This window comes from Heptranchias perlo, chromosome 40 (genome assembly GCF_035084215.1).
Source record: "Heptranchias perlo isolate sHepPer1 chromosome 40, sHepPer1.hap1, whole genome shotgun sequence".
In the NCBI taxonomy this organism is placed as follows: Eukaryota; Metazoa; Chordata; class Chondrichthyes; order Hexanchiformes; family Hexanchidae; genus Heptranchias; species Heptranchias perlo.
This window is the reverse complement of record NC_090364.1, coordinates 1,259,029-1,280,735: the sequence shown is the minus strand read 5'-3', so window position 1 is coordinate 1,280,735 and position 21,707 is coordinate 1,259,029. Positions and strand designations below refer to the sequence as shown.

General features: G+C 56.8%; 1 protein-coding gene across 1 annotated transcript; it reads right to left on the bottom strand.

Moving 5' to 3' along the window:
• Positions 1–7,648, bottom strand: thap7 (THAP domain containing 7). The gene is made up of 4 exons (XM_067974155.1): positions 7,236–7,648; positions 3,481–3,636; positions 1,521–1,634; positions 1–855 (listed from the first exon to the last, which is right to left on the bottom strand). Exons 1-4 carry the CDS (start codon positions 7,373–7,375, stop codon positions 120–122), a joined length of 1,146 nt encoding a protein of 381 aa, XP_067830256.1. The 5' UTR covers positions 7,376–7,648; the 3' UTR covers positions 1–119.
• Between the last annotated feature and the right edge of the window lie 14,059 nt (positions 7,649–21,707).

Genomic DNA, 21,707 nt, shown 5'->3' with positions numbered 1-21,707 from the left:
CCCCATCTCCCCCCTCCCAGGATCGCTGTGACAGGGGCCCCTCCCCTCCCAGTGCTGCGGTGTCACCGTTCGACACTCCTGGGCCCTCTCAGCGGGTTCCGCAGTAACGGTTAATCAGGCTACAGTTGCAAAGACTCATCCATCACTTGCACCTCAAACATTTCAAACTGTGACGGGAAGTCCTTGGTCAAATCGGATTCAGTGAGTCTCTCCTGGAGCCGTCTTTCTCGGGGTCTCAGGAGGGACGTGATCCGTGCCCGAAGACGACTCTCGCGCTTCCTGCTCGCTCGCAGCTCCTTGCTGGCCTTTTCAAAGGCCTCCTTCACAGCCTCCGCCCTCTTCTTCCAGACCAGCGGGCAGCCCACGGTGTAGCTGTGCTCAACGGAAATGTAGGCCCCAGGCTTAGGGGGCGGGCTGGGGATGCGAGCCATGTACAAAGCAATGGGAATAGGGACCTTGTCATTGTCCAGCTCCTCCTGAGAGCTGGCTGACTGTTCAGTCAGGGCACCAGGCTGAGCCGGTGAGATGTTGCTGGAAGTATCCTCTGCGACTACAAGCTGGTTTCCGGGCCCCTCAAACCCCCCGGGCTGCGAGTCCACATCAATGAGGTAAATGAGGTGCGGAGAGGAGGCCTCCAGCTCGGGTCGGGTTGTGGAGAGTGAGGAGTCAGTCGGTGACGTTTCGTACACAGACACACTTTCACCCAGCGTCCCTCGGGGATCGGAATAATCCAGAACAAAGGCAGAACCGTCCAGAGAAATCCGGAAACCTGTGTCCGTGCTGTTGTGGGGGCTCCCAGGATCAGCAGCTGCTTCTTCACAGGGTACAGCAGGTAAAGAAGTGTCATCGGTGAGGCTGGTGGGCAGACAGACAGACAGAAGATTAGCAGTCTGTTAGCTGAAGGTTAATCTCGGGGCAGGTACAGAGAGCCGTCACCTGCTGAGATTTATAAATAAATTGCGTGTTGATTTTCTTGTGTCCTGAATCTGTGGCTCTCCCGGGGGTACCATTCAGATTGACTGTCACCCGACTGACCATTCCCCGACTGCGAGCCCACACAGTGTCCGCTGGGTATTTGGCCAAGAGAGAATTGTCAACGTGCCTGATTCTGTCCTTGTACCAGTGAGTGAGTGGACGGTCACGTGGACCGAGAGGCCGGGCTCACTTCTCCCCTCCCTGATCCAGTGGCAGTGCCACTGACTGGATCCCCCACCTCGCAGGGGGATTCTGACTGAGCTCACACCACCTGGTCTCCCCACAGGTCAAACACTCACTGCCTTTTCCCACTGATTGTAAACAATTTTACAACACCAAGTTATAGTCCAGCAATTTTATTTTAAATTCCCACTGAGCCAGCAGGGGGAGCAGGTCCTCAGAGAAATGCCATGGGGAACTTTAGTTCATGGAATGAGACAGCACAGAAGGCAATTCGGCCCATCGTGCCTGTGCCGGCTCTGATGGATGGGGGGCGGGGGGGGGGGGGGCGCAGTTAAAGCAGAGGGTGACCTGCAGCTTCTCACCATTCACTGACGCACACAATTTCTGTCGCCTTCTCTCCATTCACCGCCACATTTCGCCGCAGACACGGTTGGAATATTGTGGGCATCGCATCGTCCCTGAGCCGGTGATAACCACTGGGGAAACACAAAGGGATCGGTAAACCTCGACCACACACTCACCTCAACATGGAGCAGAGGTCGCTGGCAGAAAAGCACAGAAAAGGCAAAATTCTGCTCTGTAGAGAAAGCTGGTAATTATATCAAGATGGTATAAAATGCAAATAATGCTTTGCTGAAATTGGGGAATAACAAAGGACTTCAAACAAGCAAACAGACCTTAAGGTTGGTTAAAGACAGGATAAGGGATCGTAATGGGAATCAGAGCTCTCACCTTATGGTCCAAACACAATGAACAAGTCATGGGAACCGGTCACAAGTGGGTTGTGAAAAGCCCCTAGAGGAGAGGTGAACTGGGGCCAGGGACAGGCTAGGAATGGAGGGACAGGTTAATCTAGGCCAGGGATAGGCTAGGAATGGAGGGACAGGTTAATCTGGGCCAGGGACAGGTTAATCTGGGCCAGGGACAGGTTAATCTGGGCCAGGGACAGGTTAATCTGGGCCAGGGACAGGTTAATCTGGGCCAGGGACAGGTTAATCTGGGCCAGGGACAGGTTAATCTGGGCCAGGGACAGGTTAATCTGGGCCAGGGACAGGTTAATCTGGGCCAGGGACAGGTTAATCTGGGCCAGGGACAGGTTAATCTGGGCCAGGGACAGGTTAATCTGGGCCAGGGACAGGTTAATCTGGGCCAGGGACAGGTTAATCTGGGCCAGGGACAGGTTAATCTGGGCCAGGGACAGGTTAATCTGGGCCAGGGACAGGTTAATCTAGGCCAGGGATAGGCTAGGAATGGAGGGACAGGTTAATCTGGGCCAGGGACAGGCTAGGAATGGAGGGACAGGTTAATCTGGGCCAGGGACAGGTTCATCTGGGCCAGGGACAGGCTAGGAATGGAGGGACAAGTTAATCTAGGCCAGGGACAGGTTAATCTGGGCCAGGGACAGGCTAGGAATGGAGGGACAGTTTAATCTAGGCCAGGGACAGGTTAATCTGGGCCAGGGACAGGTTAATCTGGGCCAGGGACAGGTTAATCTGGGCCAGGGACAGGCTAGGAATGGAGGGACAGGTTAATCTAGGCCAGGGACAGGTTAATCTGGGCCAGGGACAGGTTAATCTGGGCCAGGGACAGGTTAATCTGGGCCAGGGACAGGTTAATCTGGGCCAGGGACAGGTTAGGAATGGAGGGACAGGTTAATCTGGGCCAGGGACAGGTTAATCTGGGCCAGGGACAGGTTAATCTGGGCCAGGGACAGGTTAGGAATGGAGGGACAGGTTAATCTGGGCCAGGGACAGGTTAATCTGGGCCAGGGACAGGCTAGGAATGGAGGGACAGGTTAATCTAGGCCAGGGACAGGTTAATCTGGGCCAGGGACAGGCCAGGAGAGCAACAAGAAGGGCACAGGAGCCAGAAGGGTGAATAAAACATTGTACTGAAATATTAAATGATTATGAATAAACTTAGAAGCAAAAGAAACTGAAGTCTGTTCCCGAGTCACATCGAAAACAAATACACACCAGACAAGTGTGTCACTGCCTTGGCCACGGAGTATCTGTAAACTGCCCCAGACAGTTAGTTGTACCCGGAGAGTAATTACATAACAAATGGATGTGGAAAAAAGGGCAGAGAATTGGGATTAGAATGTGATCGAGCTGTCACGGCCAGTAATATGGCAGAGCAGGGTGGAGTTTAAACCCAGGACCCAGACGTGTGGACCATGTCTACCCCAGTGCAACACCCAGCCCCTAATAAACATCACTCCTTTGGGGCACACATTACATTGGGTTTTTTCAAAAACACTCTCGAGGTATCAGGTCAATGGTCTGATTGGTGTCCGGGATTTGAATGAATGGTGTCAATTACCTAAGTCCCACGAGTTCGAAGCAGTGTTTCTCAAAATGTTTTGAGCAGAAGTAGACGAACTGTGAGGGGGGGTCCCAGGGGACTGTCCCCTCCGGATTCTTACGGCAACAGTTCAATAACCAGATCTCACGCTGACATTTCCCTTTCTTTGGCAACCTAAACAAAAACAAAACACAATGAGAAGAGATCGGCTGAGATACAGTGTTACTGGGCGTGGTACTGAACCCTGAGCAGCATTCGTAATGAGATAGATGAATTGACGGCACTAATAGAAACAAATGGGTCTGATCCCGTGGCCATTACAGAGACATGGTTGCAAGGTGACCAAGGTCGGGAGCTAAATATTCAGGGTTATTTAACATTTCAGAAGGATAGGATAAAAGGTAAAGGTGGTGGGGGTAGCTCTGTTAATAAAGGATGAAATTGGTATAATAGTGAGAAATGATCTTGGCTCAGAAGATCAAGATGTCGAATCAATTTGGGTGGAGGTAAGAAATAGCAAGGGAAAGAAATCACTGGTGGGAGTAGTATAGAGGCCCCCTAACAGTGGCTACACTGTAGGGCAAAATATTAATCAGGAAATAAGGGGGGCTTGTAAAAAAGGTAATGCAATAATCATGGGCGATTTTAACTTTCACATAGATTGGACAAATCAAATTGGCAAAAATAGCCCTGAGGAGGAATTCATAGAGTGTATTAGGGACTGTTTCTTAGACCAATACATCGGGGAACCAACCAGAGAACAGGCCATTTTGGATCTGGTAATGGGTAACGAAACAGGATTAATTAATGATCTCAAAGTAAAGGATCCCTTGGGAAGCAGTGATCATAACATGATAGAATTTCACATCCAGTTTGAGAGCGAGGATCTTGGTCTGAAACTACTGTATTAAACTTAAATAAGGGCAATTATAAAGGAATGAGGGTGGAATTGGCTAAAGTGGACTGGATAAACAGATTAGATGGTATGATGGTGGATAAGCAGTGGCAAACATTTAAAAAGATATTTTATGACTCGCAACAAAAATATATCCCTGTGAGGAGGAAAGACTCCACAAAAAGGGTGAACCAACCATGGCTAACTAAGGAAGTCAAGGATGGTATCAGGTTAAAAGAAAAAGCATACAACTTGGCAAAGATTACTGGTAAGTCCGAAGATTGGGAAAACTTTAAAAACCAGCAAAGGATGACTCAAAGAATAAAGAGGGAGAAAATAAATTATGAGAGTAAACTAGCAAGAAATATAAAAACTGACAGTAAAAGCTTCTACAAGTACATAAAAAGGAAGAGGGTAGCTAAAGTAAACATTGGTCCCTTAGAGGATGAGACTGGGGAAATAATAATGGAAAACAAGAAAATGGCAGAGGAATTGAACAGTTATTTTGTATCTGTCTTCACAGTAGAAGACACTAATAATATACCAGTAATAGTAGAAAATCAAGGGGCAAAGGGAAGGGAGGAACTAAAAACAATCACTATCACTGGAGAAAAAGTACCAGGTAAACTAATAGGTCTAAAGGCTGACAAGTCCCCTGGACCTGATGGCTTGCATCAGTGGGTCTTAAAGGAAGTAGCTACAGTGATAGTGAATGCATTGATTGTAATCTTCCAGAATTCACTAGATTCTGGAAAGGTCCCAGCGGATTGGAAAACCACAAACGTAACACCCCTATTCCAGAAGGGAGTGAGACAGAAAGTTTTAGCTATAGACCAGTTAGCCTAACGTCTGTCATTGGGAAAATGCTAGAATCCATTATTAAGGAAGTAGTAGCAGGACATTTGGAGACTCATAATACAATCAAGGAGAGTCAACATGGTTTTATGAAAGGGAAATCATGTCTGACAAATTTATTAGAGTTCTTTGAGGAAGTACTGGGCAGGGTGGATAAAGGGGAACCAATGGATGCAGTATATTTGGATTTCCAAAAGGCATTCGATAAGGTGCCACATAAAAGATTACGGCACAAGATAAGAGCTCATGGTGTTGGGAGTAATATACTGGCACGGATAGAGGATTGGCTAACTAACAGAAAACAAAGAGTCAGGATAAAAGGGTCATTTTCAAAATGGCAATATGTAACTAGTGGGGGTGCCACAGGGGTCAGTGCTGGGGCCTCAACTATTTACAATATATATCAATGACTTGGATGAAGGAACAGAGTGTCTTGTGGTCAAATTTGCTGATGATACAAAGATAGGTGGAAAAGCAAGTTGCGATGAAGACACAAAGTCTCTGAAAAGGGATATTGACAGGTTAAGCGAATGGGCAAAAATTTGGCAGATGTGGGGAAATGTGAAGTCATCCACTTTGGGAGGAAAAATAAAAAAGCAAAATATTATTTGAATGGAAAAATACTACAAAATGCTGTGGTACAGAGGGATCTGGGTGTCCTCGTACATGAAACACAAAAAGTCAACATACAGGTGCAGCAGATAATCCGGAAGGCAAACGGAATATTGGCCTTTATTTCTAGGGGGATGGAGTATAAGCAGGGAAGTCATGCTACAACTGTACAGGATGCTGGTGAGACCACACCTGGAGTACTGTGTACAGTTCTGGTGCCCTTATTTAAGGAAGGACATACTTGCATTGGAGGCAGTTCAGAGAAGGTTCACTAGGTTGATTCCGGGTATGGAAGGGTTGTCTTATGAGGAAAGATTGAACAGGTTGGGTCTGTACTCATTGGAGTTTAGAAGAATGAGAGGAGATCTTATTGAAACATACAAGATTGTGAGGGGACTCGATGGGGTAGATGCTGAGAGGATGTTACCCCTCATGGGGGAATCTAAAACTAAGGGGCATAGTCTCAGAATAAGGGGTCGCCCATTTAAGACGGAAATGAGGAGGAATTTCTTCTCCCAGAGAGTCGTGAATCTTTGGAATTCTTTACCCCAAAAAGCTGTGGAGGCTGAGTCATTGAATACATTCAAGGCTGAGTTAGACAAATTTTTGATCAGCAAGGGAGTCAAAGGATATGGGGAAAGGGCGGGAAAGTGGAGTTGAGGTAAAAATCAGATCAGCCATGATATCATTAAATGGCGGAGCAGGCTCTAGGGGCCGAATGGCCTACTCCTGCTCCTATCTCTTTTGGTCTCTTATGGTCTGAGTGTATTGGGGTAGTGTTACTGAGTGTGCGGTGCTGAACCCCGAGTGCGTCGGGGTGCGGTGCTGAACCCCGAGTGCGTCGGGGTGCGGTGCTGAACCCCGAGTGCGTCGGGGTGCGGTGCTGAACCCCGAGTGCGTCGGGGTGCGGTGCTGAACCCCGAGTGCGTCGGGGTGCGGTGCTGAGCCCCGAGTGCGTCGGGGTGCGGTGCTGAGCCCCGAGTGCGTCGGGGTGCGGTGCTGAGCCCCGAGTGCGTCGGGGTACGGTGCTGAGCCCCGAGTGTGTCGGGGTACGGTGCTGAATCCCGAGTGTGTCGGGGTGCGGTGCTGAATCCCGAGTGTGTCGGGGTGCGGTGCTGAGCCCCGAGTGTGTCGGGGTACGGTGCTGAACCCCGAGTGTGTCGGGGTACGGTGCTGAACCCCGAGTGTGTCGGGGTACGGTGCTGAATCCCGAGTGTGTCGGGGTACGGTGCTGAGCCCCGAGTGTGTCGGGGTGCGGTGCTGAACCCCGAGTGTGTCGGGGTGCGGTGCTGAACCCCGAGTGTGTCGGGGTGCGGTGCTGAACCCCGAGTGTGTCGGGGTGCGGTGCTGAACCCCGAGTGTGTCGGGGTACGGTGCTGCGGGAGGTGCCAGCTGTATTCTTCCCTCTGACCTGTGAAAGGTGATTCCGTTCCTTCTCGAATCCCTCGTGTCTCTCGATCTGCAGCCCTCGGCCGAGCAGTGACGAGGCATTTTAAGGTAACCCACCCTGCAACACAAACTAACACAGGCAGGAGGGTCAAACAGGATCATTTATCTCTGCTCCTGGGCTCATCATCATTCTTAACATTGCAACATGGAAATGGAGAGAGACAGAGCGTCGGGGGGGATTTCACACGACCTCATTCTCTGAGTAAATTATTAAGCAAGATTTTTTAAATTTCTGGTAAAGAAATATCTGATGTAAATTTCCTCACTCTCCCCCCACCCCCCCACTCTGAAAGGCACAGTCTGTTCCCGGGTAAAGTTCCACAGGAGCTGTCCACCCTCAGATATGCCCAAGTTGGCTGTTCTGCCACGAGCCTCTACATGGTGACTGTAGCAGGCTATTCATCTGGGTGCAGCATCACAGCTGAGAAGAGTCAACACCTCCCCTCAACCGAACATCCAATCACTGGACAGTGATCAGGAGCACCTCCCCCATTCCTTTCCACCCCTCCTCCTCTTTCCCCCTCCATTTTCCCCCCTCCTCCCCCCATCTTCACCCCTTCCCCTCCCCCCATCTTCAACCCATCCCCTCCCCCCATCTTTACCCCCTCCCCCTCCATCTTTACCCCTCCTCCCCTTTCCCTCCATCTTTATCCCCTCCTCCCCTCTCCCTCCATCTTTACCCCCTCCTCCCCTCCCCCTTTACCCCTCCTCCCCTCCCCCTCCACCTTTACCCCCTCCACCCCTCCATCTTTACCCCCCTCCTCCCTCCATCTTTACCCCCTCCATCTTTACCCCCTCCATCTTTACCCCCTCCATATTTACCCCCTCCATATTTACCCCCTCCATCTTTACCCCCTCCTCCCCTCCATCTTTAGCCCCTCCTCCCCTCCATCTTTACCCCCTCCCCCCTCCATCTTTACCCCCCTCCTCCCCTCCATCTTTACCCCCTCCTCCCCTCCATCTTTACCCCCTCCTCCCCTCCATCTTTACCCCCTCCCCCCTCCATCTTTACCCCCTCCTCCCCTCCATCTTTACCCCCTCCTCCCCTCCATCTTTACCCCCTCCTCCCCTCCATCTTTACCCCCTCCCCCCCTCCATCTTTACCCCCTCCCCCCCTCCATCTTTACCCCCTCCCCCTCCATCTTTACCCCTCCTCCCCTCCATCTTTACCCCCTCCTCCCCTCCATCTTTACCCCCTCCTCCCCTCCCCCTCCATCTTTACCCCCTCCTCCCTCCATCTTTACCCCCTCCTCCCCTCCCCCTCCATCTTTACCCCCTCCTCCCCTCCCCCTCCATCTTTACCCCCTCCCCCTCCATCTTTACCCCCTCCTCCCCTCCATCTTTACCCCCTCCTCCCCTCCATCTTTACCCCCTCCCCCCCTCCATCTTACCCCCTCCTCCCCTCCATCTTTACCCCCTCCTCCCCTCCCCCTCCATCTTTACCCCCTCCTCCCTCCATCTTTACCCCCTCCTCCCCTCCCCCTCCATCTTTACCCCCTCCTCCCCTCCCCCTCCATCTTTACCCCCTCCCCCTCCATCTTTACCCCCTCCTCCCCCTCCATCTTTACCCCCTCCTCCCCCTCCATCTTTACCCCCTCCCCCTCCATCTTTACCCCCTCCTCCCCCTCCATCTTAACCCCTCCTCCCCTCCCCCTCCATCTTTAACCCCTCCTCCCCCTCCCCCTCCATCTTTACCCCCTCCTCCCCCTCCATCTTTACCCACTCCTCCCCTCCCCCTCCATCTTTACCCACTCCTCCCCCTCCCTCCATCTTCACCCCTCCTCACCTCCATCTTTACCCCCTCCACCCCTCCCCCTCCATCTTTACCCCCTCCTCCCCTCCCCCTCGATCTTTACCCCCTACTCCCTCCATCTTCACCCACTCCTCCCCTCCATCTTCACCCACTCCTCACCTCCATCTTCACCCACTCCTCTATCTTTACCCCCCTACTCCTCTCCACCTCCATCTTTACCCCCTCCTCCCCTCCATCTTTAACCCCTCCTCCCCTCCCCTCCATCTTTACCCGCTCCTCCCCTCCCCTCCATCTTCGACTTCACCCCCTCCCCTCCATCTTCATCCCCTCCCCTTCAGCCCTCCCCTCCCCATCATCTTCACCCCCCTTTCCCCTCCTCCTCCATCTTTACCCCGCTTTCCCCTCCTCCATCTTTACCCCCCTTTCCCCTCCTCCATCTTTACCCCCCCCTTTCGCCTCCTCCATCTTTACCCCCCCCTTTCCCCTCCTCCTCCTCCACCCCCCTTTCCCCTCCTCCTCCTCCACCCCCCTACTCCTCCATCTCCACCCCCTTTCCCCTCCTCCTCCATCTCCACCCCCTTTCCCCTCCTCCTCCATCTCCACCCCCTTTCCCCTCCTCCTCCTCCATCCCCCTTTCCCCTCCTCCTCCTCCATCCCCCTTTCCCCTCCTCCTCCATCCCCTCCTCCTCCATCCCCCTTTCCCCTCCTCCTCCATCCCCCTTTCCCCTCCTCCTCCTCCACCCCCCTTTCCCCTCCTCCTCCATCTTTACCCCCTTTCCCCTCCTCCATCTTTACCCCACTTTCTCCTCCTCCATCTTTACCCCCCTTTCCCCTCCGCCATCTCCACCCCCTTTCCCCTCCTCCTCCATCTTTACCCCCTTTCACTTCCTCCATCTTTACCCCCTTTCCCCTCCTCCATCTGCACCCCCTTTGCCCTCCTCCTCCTCCATCTGCACCCCCTTTCCCCTCCTCCATCTGCACCCCCTTTCCCCTCCTCCTCCTCCATCTTTACCCCCTTTCCCCTCCTCCATCTTTACCCCACTTTCTCCTCCTCCATCTTTACCCCCTTTCCCCTCCTCCTCCTCCTCCATCTTTACCCCCTTTCTCCTCCTCCATCTTTACCCCCCTTTCTCCTCCTCCATCTTTACCCCCTTTCCCCTCCTCCTCCTCCATCTTTACCCCTTTCTCCTCCTCCATCTTTACCCCCTTTCTCCTCCTCCATCTTTACCCCCCTTTCTCCTCCTCCATCTTTACCCCCTTTCCCCTCCTCCTCCTCCTCCATCTTTACCCCCTTTCTCCTCCTCCATCTTTACCCCCTTTCTCCTCCTCCATCTTTACCCCCTTTCTCCTCCTCCATCTTTACCCCCTTTCTCCTCCTCCATCTCCACCCCCTTTCCCCTCCTCCTCCTCCATCCCCCTTTCCCCTCCTCCTCCTCCATCCCCCTTTCCCCTCCTCCATCCCCCTTTCCCCTCCTCCATCCCCCTTTCCCCTCCTCCTCCATCTCCACCCCCCTTTCCCCCTCCTCCTCCATCTTTACCCCACTTTCTCCTCCTCCATCTTTACCCCCCTTTCCCCTCCTCCATCTCCACCCCCCTTTCCCCTCCTCCATCTTTACCCCCCTTTCCCCTCCTCCATCTCCACCCCCCTTTCCCCTCCTCCTCCTCCATCTGCACCCCCCTTTCCCCTCCTCCTCCATCTTTACCCCCTTTCCCCCTCCTCCATCTTTACCCCACTTTCTCCTCCTCCATCTTTACCCCCTTTCTCCTCCTCCATCTTTACCCCCTTTCTCCTCCTCCATCTTTACCCCCCTTTCTCCTCCTCCATCTTTACCCCACTTTCTCCTCCTCCATCTTTACCCCCCTTTCTCCTCCTCCATCTTTACCCCCCTTTCCCCTCCTCCATCTCCACCCCCTTTCCCCTCCTCCATCTCCACCCCCTTTCCCCTCCTCCTCCTCCATCTTTACCCCCCTTTCCCCTCCTCCTCCTCCATCTTTACCCCCTTTCCCCTCCTCCATCTTTACCCCACTTTCTCCTCCTCCATCTTTACCCCCTTTCCCCTCCTCCATCTCCATCTTTACCCCTCTTTCCCTCTCCTCCCATCTTTAACCCCCATTCCCCTCCTCCTTTTCCATCTTTACCCCCTTTCCTCTCTTCCTCCATCTTTACCCCCCTTTCCCCTCCTCCTCCATCTTTACCCCTCTTTCCCCTCCTCCTCCTCCATCTTTACCCCCCTTTCCCCTCCTCCTCCATCTTTACCCCCTTTCCCCTCCTCCTCCATCTTACCCCCATTTCCCCTCCTCCTCCATCTTTACCCCCTTTCCCCTCCTCCTCCTCCATCTTTACCCCCCTTTCCCCTCCTCCTCCATCTTTACCCCCTTTCCCACCCTCCTCCATCTTTACCTCCCTTTCCCATCCTCCTCCATCTTTACCCCCTTTCCCCTCCTCCTCCATCTTACCCCCCTTTTCCCCTCCTCCTCCATCTTTACCCCCCTTTCCCCTCCTCCTCCATCTTTACCCCCTTTCCCCTCCTCCTCCTCCATCTTTACCCCCCTTTCCCCTCCTCCTCCATCTTTACCCCCTTTCCCACCCTCCTCCATCTTTACCCCCCTTTCCCCTCCTCCTCCATCTTTACCTCCCTTTCCCGTCCTCCTCCATCTTACCCCCTTTCCCCTCCTCCTCCATCTTTACCCCCCTTTTCCCCTCCTCCTCCATCTTACCCCCCTTTCCCGTCCTCCTCCATCTTTACCCCCTTTCCCCTCCTCCTCCATCTTTACCCCCCTTTCCCCTCCTCCTCCATCTTTACCCCCTTTCCCCTCCTCCATCTTTACCCCCCTTTCCCCTCTCCATCTTTACCCCCCTTTCCCCTCCTCCTCCATCTTTACCCCCTTTCCCCTCCTCCTCCATCTTTACCCCCCTTTCCCCTCCTCCATCTTTACCCCCCTCTTCCCCTCCTCCATCTTTACCCCCTTTCCCCTCCTCCTCCATCTTGACCCCCTTTCCCCTCCTCCTCCATCTTAACCCCTTTCCTCTCCTACATCTTTACCCCCTTTCCCTCCTCCTCCTCCTCCATCTTTACCCCCCTTACCCCTCCTCCATCTTTACCCCCCATTCCCCTCCATCTTTACCCCCTTGCCCCTCCTCCATCTTGACCCCCCTTTCACCTCCTCCTACTCCTCCTCCATCTTTACCCCCCTTTCCCCTCCTCCTCCTCCATCTTTACCCCCCTTTCCTCTTCTCCACCATCTTTACCCCTTTCCCCTCCATCTTTACCCCTGCCCCTCCATCTTTACCCCCTACTCCCTCCCCTCTTTACCCCCTCCATCCACCTCCTCTCCATCTTTACCCCCTCATCTTTACCCCCTGCCCCCTCATTTTTACCCCCTCCATCTTTACCCCTCCCCTCCATCTTTACCCCTCCCCTCCATCTTTACCCCCTCACCACCCCTCCCTTCCCCCTTTACCCCCTCCCCTCCCCCTTTACCCGCTCCTCCATTTTTACCTCCTCCCCCTTCTTCCTCCATCTTTACCCCATCCCCCTTCTTCCTCTTTCCTCCTCCATCTTTACCCCCTCCCCCTCCTTCTTTACCCACCCTCCTCCTCCTCCATCACCCACCCTCCTCCATCTTTACCCGCTCCCTCCTCCTCCTCCGCCCCCATATTTACCCCCTCCCTCCTCCTCCGCCCCCATCTTTACCCCCTCCCTCCTCCGCCCCCATCTTTACCCCCTCCCTCCTCTGCCCCCATCTTTACTCCCTCCCTCCTCCTCCTCTGCCCCCATATTTACCCCTCCCTCCTCCTCCTCCTCTGCCCCATCTTTAACCCCTCCCTCCTCCTCCTCTGCCCCCATCTTTACCCCTACCCCTCCATCTTTACTCCCTCCTCCTCCATCTTTACTCCCTCCTCCTCCATCGTTACCCCCTCCTCCTCAATCGTTACCCCCTCCTCCTCCATCTTTACCCCCTCCTCCTCCATCTTTACCCCCTCCCTCCTCCTCCATCTTTACCCCCTCCCTCCTCCTCCATCTTTACCCCCCTTTCCCCTCTCCATCTTTACCCCCCTTTCCCCTCCTCCTCCATCTTTACCCCCTTTCCCCTCCTCCTCCATCTTTACCCCCTCCCTCCTCCTCCATCTTTACCCCCTCCCTCCTCCTCCATCTTTACCCCCTCCCTCCTCCTCCATCTTTACCCCCTCCCTCCTCCTCCATCTTTACCCCCTCCCTCCTCCTCCATCTTTACCCCCTCCCTCCTCCTCCATCTTTACCCCCTCCCTCCTCCTCCATCTTTACCCCCTCCCTCCTCCTCCATCTTTACCCCCTCCCTCCTCCTCCATCTTTACCCCCTCCCTCCTCCTCTACCCCCTCCCTCCTCCTCTACCCCCATCCTCCTCCTCCTCCATTTTTACCCCCGCCCTCTCCATCTTTACTCCATCCTCCTCCATCTTTACCCCCTCCCTCCTCCTCCATCTTTACCCTCTCCCTCCTCGGTCTCCATCTTTACCCCCTCCCTCTGCTCCTCCTCCTCCGCCCCCATTTTTACCACCCTCCTCCTCCGCCCCCATCTTTAACCCCTCCCTCCTCCTCCATCTTTACCCCTCCCCCTCCATCTTTACTCCCTCCTCCTCCATCTTTACCCCCTCCTCCTCCATCTTTACCCCCTCCTCCTCCATCTTTACCCCCTCCTCCTCCATCTTTACCCCTCCTCCTCCATCTTTACCCCCTCCTCCTCCATCTTTACCCCCTCCTCCTCCATCTTTACCCCCTCCTCCTCCATCTTTACCCCCTCCTCCTCCATCTTTACCCCCTCCCTCCTCCTCCATCTTTACCCCCTCCTCCTCCTCCATCTTTACCCCCTCCCTCCTCCTCCATCTTTACCCCCTCCCTCCTCCTCCATCTTTACCCCTCCCACCTCCTCCATCTTTACCCCCTCCCACCTCCTCCATCTTTACCCCCTCCCTCCTCCTCTGCTCCCATCTTTACCCCCTCCCTCCTCCTCTACCCCCATCCTCCTCCTCCTCCATTTTTACCCCCGCCCTCTCCATCTTTACTCCATCCTCCTCCATCTTTACCCCCTCCCTCCTCCTCCATCTTTACCCCCTCCCTCCTCGGTCTCCATCTTTACCCCCTCCCTCCTGCTCCTCCTCCTCCGCCCCCATTTTTACCACCCTCCTCCTCCTCCGCCCCCATCTTTAACCCCTCCCTCCTCCTCCATCTTTACCCCTCCCCCTCCATCTTTACTCCCGCCTCCTCCATCTTACTCCCTCCTCCTCCATCTTTACTCCCTCCTCCTCCATCTTTACCCCCTCCTCCTCCATCTTTACCCCCCCCTCCTCCTCCATCTTTACCCCCCTCCTCCTCCATCTTTACCCCCTCCTCCTCCATCTTTACCCCCTCCCTCCTCCTCCATCTTTACCCCCTCCCTCCTCCTCCATCTTTACCCCCTCCCTCCTCCTCCATCTTTAACCCCTCCATCCTCCTCCATCTTTACTCCCTCCATCCTCCATCTTTACCCCCTCCCTCCTCCTCCTCCGCCCCCATCTTTAACCCCTCCCTCCTCCTCCTCCCCATCTTTACCCCCTCCCTCCTCCTCCTCCGCCCCCATCTTTAACCCCTCCCTCCTCCTCCTCCCCCATCTTTACCCCCTCCCTCCTCCGCCCCGCCCCCATCTTTACCCCCTCCCTCCTCTGCCCACCCATCTTTACCCCCTCCCTCCTCCGCCCCCTCCTCCTTTACCCCCTCCCTCCTCCTCCATCTTTACCCCCTCCCTCCTCCTCCATCTTTACCCCCTCCTTCCTCCTCCATCTTTACCCCCTCCCTCCTCCTCCATCTTTACCCTCCCTCCTCCTCCATCTTTACCCCCTCCATCCTCCTCCATCTTTACCCCCTCCCACCTCCTCCATCTTTACCCCCTCCCTCCTCCTCTGCTCCCATCTTTACCCCCTCCCTCCTCCTCTACCCCCATCCTCCTCCTCCTCCATTTTTACCCCCGCCCTCTCCATCTTTACTCCATCCTCCTCCATCTTTACCCCCTCCCTCCTCCTCCATCTTTACCCCCTCCCTCCTCGGCCTCCATCTTTACCCCCTCCCTCCTGCTCCTCCTCCTCCGCCCCCATTTTTACCACTCTCCTCCTCCTCCTCCTCCTCCGCCCCCATCTTTAACCCCTCCCTCCTCCTCCTCCCCATCTTTACCCCCTCCTCCTCCTCCTCTGCCCCCATCTTTATCCCCTCCCTCCTCCTCCGCCCCCATCTTTAACCCCTCCCTCCTCCTCCTCCACCCCTATCTTGACCCCCTCCCTCCTCCGTCCCCATCTTTACCCCCTCCCTCCTCCTCCATCTTTACCCCTCCCCCTCCATCTTTACTCCCGCCTCCTCCATCTTTACTCCCTCCTCCTCCATCTTTACCCCTCCTCCTCCATCTTTACCCCCCTCCTCCTCCATCTTTACCCCCCTCCTCCTCCATCTTTACCCCCTCCTCCTCCATCTTTACCCCCTCCTCCTCCATCTTTACCCCCTCCCTCCTCCTCCATCTTTACCCCCTCCCTCCTCCTCCATCTTTACCCCCTCCCTCCTCCTCCATCTTTACCCCCTCCCTCCTCCTCCATCTTTAACCCCTCCATCCTCCTCCATCTTTACTCCCTCCATCCTCCATCTTTACCCCCTCCCTCCTCCTCCTCCGCCCCCATCTTTAACCCCTCCCTCCTCCTCCTCCCCATCTTTACCCCCTCCCTCCTCCTCCTCCGCCCCCATCTTTAACCCCTCCCTCCTCCTCCTCCCCCATCTTTACCCCCTCCCTCCTCCGCCCCGCCCCCATCTTTACCCCCTCCCTCCTCTGCCCCCCCATCTTTACCCCCTCCCTCCTCCACCCCCTCCTCCTTTACCCCCTCCCTCCTCCTCCATCTTTACCCCCTCCCTCCTCCTCCATCTTTACCCCCTCCTTCCTCCTCCATCTTTACCCCCTCCCTCCTCCTCCATCTTTACCCTCCCTCCTCCTCCATCTTTACCCCCTCCATCCTCCTCCATCTTTACCCCCTCCCACCTCCTCCATCTTTACCCCCTCCCTCCTCCTCTGCTCCCATCTTTACCCCCTCCCTCCTCCTCTACCCCCATCCTCCTCCTCCTCCATTTTTACCCCCGCCCTCTCCATCTTTACTCCATCCTCCTCCATCTTTACCCCCTCCCTCCTCCTCCATCTTTACCCCCTCCCTCCTCGGCCTCCATCTTTACCCCCTCCCTCCTGCTCCTCCTCCTCCGCCCCCATTTTTACCACTCTCCTCCTCCTCCTCCTCCTCCGCCCCCATCTTTAACCCCTCCCTCCTCCTCCTCCCCATCTTTACCCCCTCCTCCTCCTCCTCTGCCCCCATCTTTATCCCCTCCCTCCTCCTCCGCCCCCATCTTTAACCCCTCCCTCCTCCTCCTCCACCCCTATCTTGACCCCCTCCCTCCTCCGTCCCCATCTTTACCCCCTCCCTCCTCCTCCTCCCCCATCTTTACCCCCTCCCTCCTCCGCCCCCCCCATCTTTACCCCCTCCCTCCTCCGCCCCCCCATCTTTACCCCCTCCCTCCTCCACTTCCTCCTCCTCCAACTTTACCCCCTCCCTCCACCTCGACCCCATCCTCTTCCTCCTCTTCCATCTTTACCCCGCCCCCTCCTCCTTTACCCCCTCCCTCCTCCTCCATCTTTACCCCCTCCCTCCTCCTCCATCTTTACCCACTCTCCTCCTCCTCCATCTTTACCCCCTCCCTCCTCCTCCATCTTTACCCCCTCCATCCTCCTCCATCTTTACCCCCTCCATCTTTACCCCCTCCATCCTCCTCCTCCTCCGCCCCCATCTTTAACCCCTCCCTCCTCCTCCTCCCCCATCTTTACCCCCTCCCTCCTCCGCCCCAACCCCATCTTTACCCCCTCCCTCCTCCGCCCCCTCCTCCTTTACCCCCTCCCTCCTCCTCCATCTTTACCCCCTCCCTCCTCCTCCATCTTTACCCCCTCCCTCCTCCTCCATCTTTACCCCCTCCTTCCTCCTCCATCTTTACCCCCTCCCTCCTCCTCCATCTTTACCCTCCCTCCTCCTCCATCTTTACCCCCTCCATCCTCCTCCATCTTTACCCCCTCCCACCTCCTCCATCTTTACCCCCTCCCTCCTCCTCTGCTCCCATCTTTACCCCCTCCCTCCTCCTCTACCCCCATCCTCCTCCTCCTCCATTTTTACCCCCGCCCTCTCCATCTTTACTCCATCCTCCTCCATCTTTACCCCCTCCCTCCTCCTCCATCTTTACCCCCTCCCTCCTCGGCCTCCATCTTTACCCCCTCCCTCCTGCTCCTCCTCCTCCGCCCCCATTTTTACCACTCTCCTCCTCCTCCTCCTCCTCCGCCCCCATCTTTAACCCCTCCCTCCTTCTCCTCCCCATCTTTACCCCCTCCTCCTCCTCCTCTGCCCCATCTTTATCCCCTCCCTCCTCCTCCGCCCCCATCTTTAACCCCTCCCTCCTCCTCCTCCACCCCTATCTTGACCCCCTCCCTCCTCCGTCCCCATCTTTACCCCCTCCCTCCTCCTCCTCCCCCATCTTTACCCCCTCCCTCCTCCGCCCCCCCATCTTTACCCCCTCCCTCCTCCGCCCCCCCATCTTTACCCCCTCCCTCCTCCACTTCCTCCTCCTCCAACTTTACCCCCTCCCTCCACCTCGACCCCATCCTCTTCCTCCTCTTCCATCTTTACCCCGCCCCCTCCTCCTTTACCCCCTCCCTCCTCCTCCATCTTTACCCCCTCCCTCCTCCTCCATCTTTACCCCCTCCCTCCTCCTCCATCTTTACCCCCTCCATCCTCCTCCATCTTTACCCCCTCCATCCTCCTCCTCCTCCGCCCCCATCTTTACCCCTTCCCTCCTTCTCCTCTGCTCCCATCTTTACCCCCTCCCTCCTCCTCTACCCCATCCTCCTCCTCCTCCATTTTTACCCCCCGCCCTGTCCATCTTTACTCCCTCCTCCTCCATCTTTACCCCCTCCCTCCTCCTCCATCTTTACCCCTTCCCTCCTCCTCCATCTTTACCCCTTCCCTCCTCCTCCATCTTTACCCCCCTCCCTCCTCCTCCATCTTTTCCTCCTCCATCTTTACCCCCTCCCTCCTCCTCCATCTTTACCCCCTCCCTCCTCCTCCATCGTTACCCCCCTCCCTCCTCCTCCATCTTTACCCCCTCCCTCCTCCTCCATCTTTACCCCCTCCCTCCTCCTCCATCTTTACCCCCTCCCTCCTCCTCCATCTTTACCCCTTCCCTCCTCCTCCATCTTTACCCCCTCCCTCCTCCTCCATCTTTAGCCCCTCTCTCCTCGGCCTCCATCTTTACCCCCTCCCTCCTCCTCCATCGTTACCCCCCTCCCTCCTCCTCCATCTTTACCCCCTCCCTCCTCCTCCATCTTTACCCCCCTCCCTCCTCCTCCATCTTTACCCCCTCCCTCCTCCTCCATCTTTACCCCCTCCCTCCTCCTCCATCTTTACCCCCTCCCTCCTCCTCCATCTTTACCCCTTCCCTCCTCCTCCATCTTTACCCCCTCCCTCCTCCTCCATCTTTAGCCCCTCTCTCCTCGGCCTCCATCTTTACCCCCTCCCTCCTCCTCCGCCCCATTTTTACCCCCACCCTCCTCCTCCGCCCCCATTTTTACCCCACCCTCCTCCTCCGCCCCCATTTTTACCCCCACCCTCCTCCTCCGCCCCCATTTTTACCCCCTCCCTCCTCCTCCTCCCCATCTTTAACCCCTCCCTCCTCCTCCTCCCCCATCTTTACCCCCTCCCCCCTCCTCCTCCCCCATCTTTACCCCCTCCCCCTCCCATCTTTACCACCCCCTCCCCCCTCCCATCTTTACAACCCCCTCCCCCTCCCATCTTTACCACACCCTCCCCCCTTTACCACCCCCTCCCATCTTTACCACCCCTCCCCCCTCCCATCTTTACCACCCCCTCCCCCCTTTACCACCCCCTCCCCCCTTTACCACCCCCTCCCCCCTTTACCACCCCCCTCCCATCTTTACCACCCCCCTCCCATCTTTACCACCCCCCCCTCCCATCTTTACCACCCCCCCCTCCCATCTTTACCACCCCCTCCCCTCCCATCTTTACCACCCCCTCCCCCTCCCATCTTTACCACCCCCCTCCCCCTCCCCCCTTTACCACCCCTCCCCCTCCCATCTTTACCACCCCCTCCCCCCTTTACCACCCCCTCCCCCCCTTTACCACCCCTCCCCCCTTTACCACCACTCCCATCTTTACCTCCCCCCTCCCATCTTTACCTCCCCCCTCCCATCTTTACCTCCCCCTCCCCCCAGCCATCTTTACCACCCCCTCCCCCCTCCCCCCTCCCATCTTTACCACCCCCTCCCCCCTCCCATCTTTACCACCCCCTCCCCCCTCCCATCTTTACCACCCCCCTCCCCCTCCCCCTCCCATCTTTACCACCCCCTCCCATCTTTACCCCCCCCTCCCATCTTTACCACCCCCTCCCATCTTTACCACCCCCTCCCCCCTCCCATCTTTACCACCCCCTCCCCCTCCCCCTCCCATCTTTACCACCCCCTCCCCCCTCCCATCTTTACCACCCCCTCCCCCCTCCCATCTTTACCACCCCCTCCCCCCTCCCATCTTTACCACCCCTCCCCCTCCCATCTTTACCACCCCCTCCCCCTCCCATCTTTACCACCCCCCTCCCATCTTTACCACCCCCCACCCCCCTCCCATCTTTACCACCCCCCACCCCCTCCCATCTTTACCACCCCCCATCCCCTCCCATCTTTACCACCCCCACCCCCTCCCATCTTTACCACCCCCCACCCCCTCCCATCTTTACCACTCCCCACCCCCTCCCATCTTTACCACCCCCCACCCCCTCCCATCTTTACTATCCCCCACCCCCTCCCATCTTTACCACCCCCACCCCCTCCCCCCTTTACCACCCCTCCCCCTCCCCTCTTTACCACCCCTCCCCCTCCCCTCTTTACCACCCCCCTCCCCTCTTTACCACCCCCCCTCCCATCTTTACCACCCCTCCCCCCTCCCATCTTTACCACCCCCTCCCCCTCCCATCTTTACCACCCCCTCCCCCTCCCATCTTTACCACCCCCTCCCCCTCCCATCTTTACCACCCCCTCCCATCTTTACCACCCCCTCCCCCCTTTACCACCCCCCTCCCATCTTTACCACCCCCTCCCCCCTTTACCACCCCCCTCCCATCTTTACCACCCCACTCCCATCTTTACCACCCCCTCCCCCCTCCCATCTTTACCACCCCCTCCCCCCTCCCATCTTTACCACCCCTCCCCCCTCCACCACCCCCTCCCATCTTTACCACCCCCCTCCCCCCTCCCCCCTTTACCACCCCCTCCCATCTTTACCACCCCCTCCCATCTTCACCACCCCCTCCCCCCTCCCATCTTTACCACCCCCTCCCCCCTCCCATCTTTACCACCCACTCCCATCTTTACCACCCCCTCCCCCTCCCATCTTTACCACCCCCCACCCCCTCCCATCTTTAGCACCCCCTCCCCCCTCCCATCTTTACCACCCCCCACCCCCTCCCATCTTTACCACTCCCCACCCCCTCCCATCTTTACCATCCCCCACCCCCTCCCATCTTTACCACCCCCACCCCCTCCCCCCTTTACCACCCCTCCCCCTCCCCTCTTTACCACCCCTCCCCCTCCCCTCTTTACCACCCCCTCCCCTCTTTACCACCCCCCCTCCCATCTTTACCACCCCCTCCCCCTCCCATCTTTACCACCCCCTCCCATCTTTACCACCCCCTCCCATCTTTACCACCCCTCCCCCCTTTACCACCCCCCTCCCATCTTTACCACCCCCTCCCATCTTTACCACCCCACTCCCATCTTTACCACCCCCTCCCCCCTCCCATCTTTACCACCCCCCCTCCCATCTTTACCACCCCCTCCCCCTCCCATCTTTACCACCCCCTCCCATCTTTACCACCCCCTCCCCCCTTTACCACCCCCCTCCCATCTTTACCACCCCCTCCCATCTTTACCACCCCACTCCCATCTTTACCACCCCCTCCCCCCTCCCATCTTTACCACCCCCTCCCCCCTCCCATCTTTACCACCCCTCCCCCCTCCACCACCCCCTCCCATCTTTACCACCCCCTCCCCCCTCCCCCCTTTACCACCCCCTCCCATCTTTACCACCCCCTCCCATCTTCACCACCCCCTCCCCCCTCCCATCTTTACCACCCCCTCCCCCCTCCCATCTTTACCACCCACTCCCATCTCCCATCTTTACCACCCACTCCCATCTTTACCACCCCCTCCCCCTCCCATCTTTACCACCCCCCACCCCCTCCCATCTTTACCACCCCCACCCCTCCCATCTTTACCACCCCCCACCCCCTCCCATCTTTACCACCCCCCACCCCCTCCCATCTTTACCACCCCCCACCCCCTCCCATCTTTACCACCCCCTCCCATCTTTACCACCCCCCTCCCATCTTTACCACCCCCCACCCCCTCCCATCTTTACCACCCCCCCACCCCCTCCCATCTTTACCACCCCCCACCCCCTCCCATCTTTACCACCCCCCACCCCCTCCCATCTTTACCACCCCCCACCCCCTCCCATCTTTACCACCCCCCACCCCCTCCCATCTTTACCACCCCCTCCCCCCTCCCCCCTTTACCACCCCCTCCCCCCTA